The sequence below is a fragment of the Etheostoma cragini genome, chromosome 1 (genome assembly GCF_013103735.1).
Source record: "Etheostoma cragini isolate CJK2018 chromosome 1, CSU_Ecrag_1.0, whole genome shotgun sequence".
NCBI lineage: Eukaryota > Metazoa > Chordata > Actinopteri > Perciformes > Percidae > Etheostoma > Etheostoma cragini.
The window spans coordinates 951926-961670 of NC_048407.1; the positions used below are offsets into that span (position 1 = coordinate 951926).

The 9745-nt window shown below is 42.0% G+C and overlaps 1 protein-coding gene and 1 long non-coding RNA gene across 3 annotated transcripts in view; both read left to right on the forward strand.

Moving 5' to 3' along the window:
• Positions 1–9745, forward strand: part of LOC117944530 — a 16829-nt gene that overhangs the window by 5341 nt on the left and 1743 nt on the right. The gene's annotated exons all lie outside the window — the stretch shown is intronic.
• Positions 6218–9745, forward strand: part of LOC117944512 (high choriolytic enzyme 1-like) — a 4233-nt gene continuing 705 nt past the window's right edge. The window contains exon 1 of one of the 2 annotated variants that reach the window (XM_034871378.1): positions 6218–6736. In XM_034871378.1, coding sequence (XP_034727269.1) covers positions 6302–6736 — 435 coding nt within the window. In that variant the 5' untranslated portion in view covers positions 6218–6301. Of the gene's footprint in view, positions 7231–9745 lie in introns of those variants that run through there. The other variant, XM_034871369.1, reaches the window with a different exon arrangement.

Sequence of the window (9745 nt, forward strand, 5' to 3'; positions counted from 1 at the left end):
TCAGGCCACTGTACTGGACTCTCTCTGCTGCAATACTCTTTCTTATTTCTATCTTTATTCTTTATTTGTTTTATGTAATACATACTGTGTACATATACTTGTGTTGTTTATACCTATACTTTTAATGTTTAATATTCCATGTAGAGAATGTGTGACGTGCACCAACAACACCAAGGCAAATTCCTTGTACGTGTTAAAAACGCACTTAAAACCAATAAAACAATAAAACCCGTTCTGATTCTGGTTCTGATTCTGAACTGTCTACACTGTGACTTCACTCTAGACGAGAGAAGCTCTGTGTTGATAAAAATGTGACACATTTCAAATTCACATTCCAAATATTACAGAGGCAAAAAACATGCTTCCATCTCCCTGGATGTTATTCAACCAAAAAAATATATAATAATTTAGTTTATATTTTTTAATCTATAACTAATATTGCGCTAAAATTGGTAACAATTGAAAGGTAAAGGTGAAGATGAAAATACAACATTATTTAGGTCCTACCAAGAAAATTAAATGTGATTATAGATCTAGCGTATTAATATTGTGGCAAATTATCGAGTATTTCAAATCTTTTTTCAAAAACAACTATTTCACAGAATGCAACTAATGTCATTATAATTTGTTGTTTACTAGATTTATATATTAAATGCAGAATATAGCATTGGACTGTTCAAAAACCAAATCTACAGGATGACTTCACTCCAGGAAGTCCAGTTTGTGTACTACATGTTTTGAAGGGTTACGTACACAGAAACACTTCACAGTAGTCAGAAATACCATGAGGCAGGATTTTACAACTCTGGGAAGTTACCTTCCTGTTTTATCCAAAAACTGGGTGAAGGGGCGACCTCTAGCTCCCCCGTTAGCGTGTGCGCCCCATGTCGGCCGAGTCCTTTGCAGCAGCCAGGGTTTGAATACAACTCACAGCCATTTCCTGGCATCCTCTCCCTCTCCCTCTCTTTCCTTTCTATCTACTATCACTACCTAATAAAAAAGCCTAAAATTAATCTTAAAAAACTGAGTCGACAACAGTGTCCAACTTCTCCTTCTTTGGGGCATTAATCGCCCCCCATATAACCACAACATCACCATTAAATCCTCTAGCATTATCTTCACCATCAGCTCAAATTACTGTCCACCTCTAATTGATATGAACAATAACAGAAGAAAGCTGGTTAATGGTGAACATAATTGTCCCAGACAAAAGGCCAAACACGGCAAATCCCACTTTCCAGCAGGAGCGAACAGAAGGCGACGTCTGGGCGGCAGCCGGGGACCAGGGACAGATATTTCACTGCAGATATCCATCTAGCACCTGAATCACATTTCATTACTGGGTCAGCCATTAAACAGAACGCCGGACTCCAAAAGCTCCGCTTTTACAGCCGACTACACAACATGGCAATGTTTGTGTCTTTGTATGTCTGTGTGTGTGTAGGAGAGCGCGACCGTGTGTATAAACCAAGCGTGTGAGTAGGTGTGCTGATTAAAAACGATTTACTCAATGAAATATACTCCAGAGACACATGGTATGGTAGTCCATCAGTATTACATAATAATCCGTTTTTACTAGTTTTTAAGGATCTCATTTGGCGTCCCTACCGCTGTAAGTAACAGTTTTTTTTTCATTAGGTACATTACATTTGGCACCACAACAATTAAGTCCAGCCCGTTGGAGATGTAAACTAAGGTAGACAAGGCTTAAATCCTCCGCTGCGTTCCACTAACTCACCACTCTCTCTCTCTTTCTAACACTCAGGGTTAACTATCAGCCCTAATGTGTAACTGAAGATAAGCTTTCCCCTCCAGCTTCATAACCCCCCCCTATCCCAGGTCTCCCTCCCTCCCCTCCCAGCATCCCCTGCTGCTGTTGTTGGGGTGGTCTCTGCTTCTGCTGTCACCAAGCTTGCGGTCTTTCAGCCGTCCGCCTCCCTCCCAGTTTTTTTTTCTTTTCTTTTTTGCTGCTCTCCTAGGCGTCACAAGATTACTGAAGCAGTGCTGACATCTCTATCAGCCTGACCTAACACTCTGCCCTTTCCCCCCCTCCTTCCCTCTCCTCCCCCCCTCCTGCACTCCAGGATCCATCACACTCGCCTGAGCCGCTCACCACTACACATTAAAAAAATATAAAGGGGTAAACAAAAACACGGAAAATACAGAAAGAAAAATACAACTATGTGTTCGCTCTCCAGCAGGCAGCACATGAAATTCTCACTTTCCTGCCTCCGGCCCTCTGCAGTAATTTAGATGAGACCGCTCTAAATCTTTCTTTTCCCTCTCAGAGCCATTTCCAGGAGGTGTTTCCAGGGCATCCCAGTGGTTTAGTTCACTAACGTTTTATCACTCTACTACTAGAAAGTGAAATATATTTTAAAAAGAACTAATGCACAGAATAATCCTTTTTTTTATGTGCTTTTAGCTTTGCTAGCAGCTGGCAATGTTGGTCTATTAGATGGATTGCAATGAAATGCTATTAAGACATACAGTACATGGTCCCCGGAGGATGAATCCTAATGTGTCCTTATCAGCAAACATTAGCATGCCAATACGCTCAATTCAGCTGAACATGGTAAACGGTATACATGCAGAAGATCGGAACGTTAGATTGTCATGCTACATGTTAGCATGCTGCATCAGAACGGGACTGGACCTAAGTACAGATCCCCGATCGCCATGATGATCCTGCGTCTTCAACATGAAACTCGCTAAATTATTTTATCAGCAACAAATGTTTGCTGTCAATAATACTGCACATAGTAGTTTTGTGGGGTGACTTTTTTTAAATCTGGGGCGAGTGTATACAAAATTGTAGTTTGCTAATGGAAAACCAAAATAGAGCGAGTTGTTTTGAGCCGTGCCATTCCATGAAGTGGAAAAGCTGCATCAGTTTGCACAAAATGTGCATTTCTGACTGTTCCTAAAAAGGGCAACTTGAATTAAATGCCTTTGAACTATGATTGTATTTATCAATAAGTGCTTCAGTATTTCAGTCTATTTGAGATTTCTCAATCCTATGTCTTGTACAAGAAAATGTCATTATGATATAAGTAGAAAGTTAAGGGCCAAAGCACAACTGTTTCTAAGGTCGGCAGGCATCAAATGCAATGCTGTCTGCGGCTTCAAAAAAAGAGAAGTTGTGAGAATGACATACTGGAGTTGTACACTCATTTTGAATATGACTTCCTTTTAAGTCACCGGTGTGACAAATAAAAATCGATATAGGGACAGATGTACCTGACGCGGGGGAAAAATCAAAGAGCATGCCTCATGACTACATGCAGAGGATGTTCACTGCAAACATCATTTGCTATTATCTCACAACACATCAATGATATAAGTCCAACTAATTGTATCCAGTGTGTGATGAAGTTGATAGCAGAATTTCACTGACTTTTCAGTTTTATTGCGCATTTTGACCATGCATATTAGCAATGATGGCATATATATGCCCTTCAGGGTTATTATATGTCCTTTGTTTTTATCTCACAGTCCCTCAGCGTGATTAACATTTTGAAAAGCACACAATACAAGGACGTAGGACAACACAGTCTGAACTACTGCTTCAATAGCACTATGGGTGCACTTGTGCTGGGAAAGTGCTGGTGAACATGAATAAAACCAATATGAAATGTACATAAGTGTATAGTATGTGCATTCACTATGACAGCGTGGAATTCATCGCCATGGGAACCTTGGACCTTCGTCAGAAAGCTGACGGCTGTCCCAGCATCACTTACATTAATCAGACTCATGCCAAACACAAGATCTGCATTTCTAACTGCTGTATATGCAAATCCTACGCAGAGTATTTTCTTCTTGATGTTTTGCATTGTTCTGCACCATGTACATGTCAGCATGTATGACACTATTGTTCCTGATGAGTATGTCTCCACTCTAGGTTAAGAAAAACAAATGCCTGTAATTGTTTTGTTCGTGCTGAATGAAGTGATTCTAATCCTGGTCTTTTCAGACATATGACCAGTAATTCTCTTTTCATAAGTTATATTGAATTTCCCCCACTGAATGCAGTCTTTGCTCGCCGGCTGCATTCATCCAATCACCCCCCAGTGTTAGCTTTTGAGATTTGTGAGGGGAATGATTTTCATCTGCAAACAAACTGCTGCTCTTGGTAGAATTCCTCAGTCGGTCCAGCCGGAGTGTTGTTATTAAGCAAGCTAAAATGACACAGTCTGCGGGGGGGCCTGCCAGTGGAAAGATGCTGTCCATTAGCTGTCAACAATGACTACTGGGTCCACCATCCCATGGGACTGACAAGCAAGGCATCGTCTCATCCTGAGTCTGGCTGAGAGATCACACAGGCCCCATTGTCTCAAGCAGCCTTTGGGTCTTATTGTAGCAGCAGCTCTGGGAAAGGACAAGCCTTCACGTCCGTGGTCTGTTAAAGAATGGGCTTTCTCCAGGCTAAGGCCATGAAAACGGTAAGGGATGAATCTAGGGGGAACACAGAGAGGCTACGGAGTAGATGTGGAATAGGGGCACCCCTCCTTAGACGAGTTTGGAGTCCCAATCCAGACCTCCCTCTCCCTCTGCCAGAGCTGACCTTCCTTCTCCACCTCGGTTTAATAATGCCTGGGCCTTGGTCATTATTTTGGGCAGATGGAGACGGGGGCAGGCAGTGAAAGGAACTGGTGTCACTCCTGAGGAGAGGATGGTAGGGATGACAGAGAAGAAAAAGCGAATCAGAGAAAAGATCAAAAGCAGAAGCTCGCCTTTCACTCGCCTGAAAGCGCTAAAGAGGATAAGGAACGATCAGGCCTGGGGTCTCCTGTCCTCTCTGGCAATTAGACTCAGCTGATGGAGAGAAAGGCGTGAATGGCAGGGTTCAAGGCCCTCTCTAGGACTCACACAACGGGAAGGAGTTTTTTCCCCAACGCCTCCTTTATCTTCCTCTCCTTTCAGAGTGTCAGAAATGCAGCTGAAATATCTCTCCAAAAAGACAGCACAATCCCCAATGCCAAACCTTAATCACGGTGGCTGATGAGATTGAAGGGGAGGGGGCGCGTTTGAGAAAAAACACATTCTTTTCACAATTCATCTTTACACTTTATATGAGGCCAGGACTCAAGGGAGGTGAAGTTGGTTTATTTGCGATAATTAAATTGAAGAATTAAAGAAATTAAAATCTTAGAGAGATATCTCATCCTGGGTGCATAGTTAAATATCAATAATTTAAAAATCACATAGAATTATAAAACGAAGGTGTTTTTTGTGGGCTGACCAGTTATCTGGTCTTGCCTATTCGTTTTGAAATGAAGAAAACAGAAAGTACACCAAAAAATGAAATGTGCTAAAGTTTCATCCAACTAATAGAAAATGATTAATTAAAATGTATAATAAATTAGCATGCATGCATCAGTAAACAGATGTTACTGGCGTTCCCTGTTGGAGGGGAAGCCATGATGGTTTTGTACAATAGGATGGACTGTTTCATGCAATTTAGCATTCATTTTCAGTTTGACTAGCGAGCTGTCTCAGCCAGGCCACAGCAACATGTCCCACAGGAACCCATTACCATCTCCTACATATGCAAGAGTTCCAATAGGCCGTCTATCATCCTCACAGAGGGACACGCAGCTTTTGCTACAACTTTAACAGCTTGTCATAAAAGGCGCAAATGGGGATTTCAATTAGGCAGGTCAGCAGAAAGTGAACCCTCTCCAGGAACCATCACCTTATCGTGGTGGAGAGGTTTGTGTGTCCCTATGAACCTGAGCGCTGTGGTATCTGGAGCTTTGTGCTTCTGGTAGGGTCTTCCTCTGCAAAATGGTCTCAGGTGAGGGGCCAGACAAGGAATGGTTCAAAAGACCCTATAAGGAAGCAAAGAAGGGATCAAGAGACCCTGCCCGGAGGAAGAGGATGAAGATGGGTGGATGGATCAGAGAGAGAAGCATCAGTATTTCGGTAAAACACATTTCATTTGTACATATATAATGTGATAAAAGTTCCTTAAAAGCCGTATGTAAACCAAAGAAAAATAAAACCAGCTGAGCTTAGTGGAGCTAAGGATGTGACACACAATGAGGATACACTGGAAAAAGAAACTTTAGTGAGATTAGAAACCATGTTTAAAAAGAGGGCTTGTCTGTGGAGTCCTCCCTGCAGAGGTTTGTTCAGGCCTAACAGTGTAGACCCCAACCCATAAGCCTCCTGCAGACACACCTGTAGAGGAGAGTATAAAGACCCTGGACTGAACTGAGTCAAACATCAAGCTTCAAGGAGTCTCTCCACAGCAGCTCTCCAGTGAAGCTCCACATCCTCCAGACCGACCCTGAAGATGAGTCCCTCTACGAGCCTGCTGCTACTGCTCCTGCTCGGCCTCTCTCAGGCACTTCCTCTCCAGGAGGAAGGAGACAATGAAGAAAAAGACCCAGACACCATCGACATGACCACGAGGATTCTGACTGCCAACAACGGCAGCAATGAGATCCTGCTGGAAGGAGACCTGCTGGCTCCCAGAACCAGAAACGCCATCAAGTGCTATACCCAGAACTGCTTCTGGAAGAAAAACTCCAGCGGCAAGGTGATGGTCCCCTACGTCGTGAGCAGTGAGTACACCAGCTCAGAGAAGCAGCTGATCAGCAACGCCTTGGAGGGCTTCCACGGCAAAACCTGTATCCGCTTCGTCCCCCGTACCAACGAGTACGACTACATCACCGTGCAGAACCAAGGAGGATGTTTCTCCTCACTGGGCAGAGTGGGGGGCGTTCAGGTGCTCTCTCTCAGCAGGCCGGGCTGCCTCTACTACGGCATCGTCCAGCACGAGTTCAGCCACGCTCTGGGCTTCCAGCACGAACAGTGCAGAAGCGACCGTGACAGCTACATCAGGATCGTGTGGGAAAACATCAACCCTTCTCAGGCCTACAACTTCAACAAGCAGGACACCAACAACCTGAACACTCCCTATGACTACGGCTCCATCATGCACTATGACAAAACCGCCTTCTCCATCAACGGAAGAGCCACGATGGTCCCCGTCCCCAACGCTAACGTCCAGATCGGCCAGAGGCAGGGCTTGTCCTCCTGGGACATCACAAGGATCAATAAGCTCTATGGCTGCTAGAAACAACACATCTCATCTGAAGTTAGCAGTTATGAAAACAAGTTTCTGTTCAAATATTCTTTAAGCACACAGCAGAATGTAAGACTACAAATCTGTAAATTCTCTGGTACTGTACACTTTCAAATTAAAGCATGCATTCAATATTTGTTTTTGTTATTCATTTATCCATTTCTACTCAAAAAACTTGCTTATTAATCTTGTATAAACCAGCTCACACATACAGTGGCGACATTCCAAACTTGCATAATATAAGGCAGTGAAATACAAAATAAAACCTCCACGATCTAATGTCACCATTCACATGTAAAGGACATGGCGGGAAGTTTACTATTCTAAACATTTCTAATTTTTAACAATTCCCATGAAAAGACCAACAACCAACAAAGAACTGATCCTGCCAACAAGTGTTGTCTCTGTAATAAGCTTATGTCTTCTCTGTCATCGACCTGTTTTCAAAAACTGAAAAGTCCTCAGTGAGCCACACTGTAGGACTTGGTTCCTTTTTACCAGGAACATGGACACTGGAGTTTATTTGAAGTCCATTTTACTTCAACAGTTCAGCAGCCTGCTGCCGTGAATACTACATCAGTAATTCCCAAAACATGGGTAGTCTATCTGTACCCCAGGGGTACCTCTACACTTGCCAGGGGGTATGTGGATGGACTAGGGGTGGATCAACAGATTTGACGAAAAAGAAAAAAATATATAATTAAATTAATTTCTGCACATAGTGTCCGCCATAACACCTGAGCATAAGTTGCGATTAAGAATGTGTGAACACTGTTAGCGAGCATGCAGAGAAGTTGAAACAGTTGGCTGAAAGTAAAAACCATTTTACTAGATAGAAATGTATTAATGGTTGCCTGAAAAGGAACATCGGGAACTGTACCCGAGCTCGGTGTTGCTTTGTTCTCCAACATATAAACCACAAAACTACTATGATCGGATTGTTTCTGATCAGTAGTCGTTAGCTAAAAGTAATGGCTCCATGGTTGAGATAGGAAGATAAAAGTAATGGAAATATGGATGAAATATCTAGGATAAAGTAGCCTTGTTAATAAATGGTTGAAATAGTTAGATAAAGATAATGGGTAAGTAGTTAGCTAAAAGTAATGGATACAATGGTTCAAATAATTATCTGAAGGTAAGAGATAAATGACTTACATTAATCCATAAATGGCTCAAGTGTCCAGCTTCTGGCCTGTCTAATTATACAAATGCAAAAAGAAAACTGACACTTAAGAATATTGAAACAATATCCTCTTTGATAGCATTAATAGCATATAATATCCAGTTGTTATATTAAAATGAACACATCTGGAACATGACAAGCGTCTACTTGAGTTGGTCTAATAGGGCTCTGGGGTACGTTTGACAAAGAAAACCTGATTAAGATCCAGCCAGTCTTGCATGGCCAGAACTAGCTCCACAGCGTTGTGTTAGCCGATGGAAGGCTCTGGAAAACTCATTGGTAATGGTGGACTGGTTCCAAGTGGTCCAGAGCCCCAACAGGGCTGCTGGGGGGGAAGCTTTGAGCTAAGTTAGCCATAGCTGTGTGAGTGATCTAGGTTTAGATAGCTGACTTTCTGCACTTAAACACAATTGTTATAACTATATCAAATATATTTTTAATTGGTTTTGATGGGACCAAAATTCTTCATGAGTTAGCCTAAAAACCAAACTTTAAAAATATAACAAACAGGTAACATCACTGAACATGGAAAAAATACATGAGTGAAAGTTTATGCTCCCCCTACCTTGCTCCATTGAGTTTCCTCCTAAACATGATGTCACTTCCTTAAAATGGTCTCAATGGAATTGTAGTCTTTTTGGAATCCAACAAACTACCAAAAATGGTGACATTTTTCCACTGATACAGTTACTGATGAAAATGGTATAACAAGAAAAATAACTATAGTTACATATGTATATATGAGTGTAACGTTTACATGTTAATTCATACAATTGAGTTAATTTACAAAAAAAAAGTACAATGTGTTTACAGTTAATTATTTACATATTTGTGTTTACACACTCAGTATTTGCATATTTAATTACTTACATAAGCAGTTATGAATCTATCTCTGTGTTTTCCCTCACATTTGTTCTGCTAGCATCTGATTGGTTAGTTCAGCTATCGTTCAGTGAGAAACAAGGAAGTGTTGTTGTAGTTGTGGAGCTGATGTTATCCGTCTCCGTCCGGCTGTTTCTTCTCTGTAAGAGTGGTCCAACCAACCGCCACGTTACATGAGTGGAACACGGCCTGTAAATGTTCAGTTTGACCAGCGAGCTACCTCAGCCGGGCCACAGCAACATGTCCCACAGGAACCCATCACCATCTTCTACATCGCCAAGAGTTCCAATTGGCCGTCAACAGCTTGTCATAAAAGGTGCAAATGGGGATTTCCAATACTCAGGTCATAAGACAGAGAAGCCAAAAGCATTTTGGTCACACACATTTCATTTTTACATATATACTTTGATTAAGGTGCCTAAAAGCCATTTGTAAACCAAAGAAAAATAAAACCAGCTGAGCTTAGTGGAGCTAAGGATGTGACACACAATGAGGATACACTGGACAAAGAAACTTTAGTGAGATTAGAAACCATGTTTAAAAAGAGGGCTTGTCTGTGGAGTCCTCCCTGCAGAGGTTTGTTC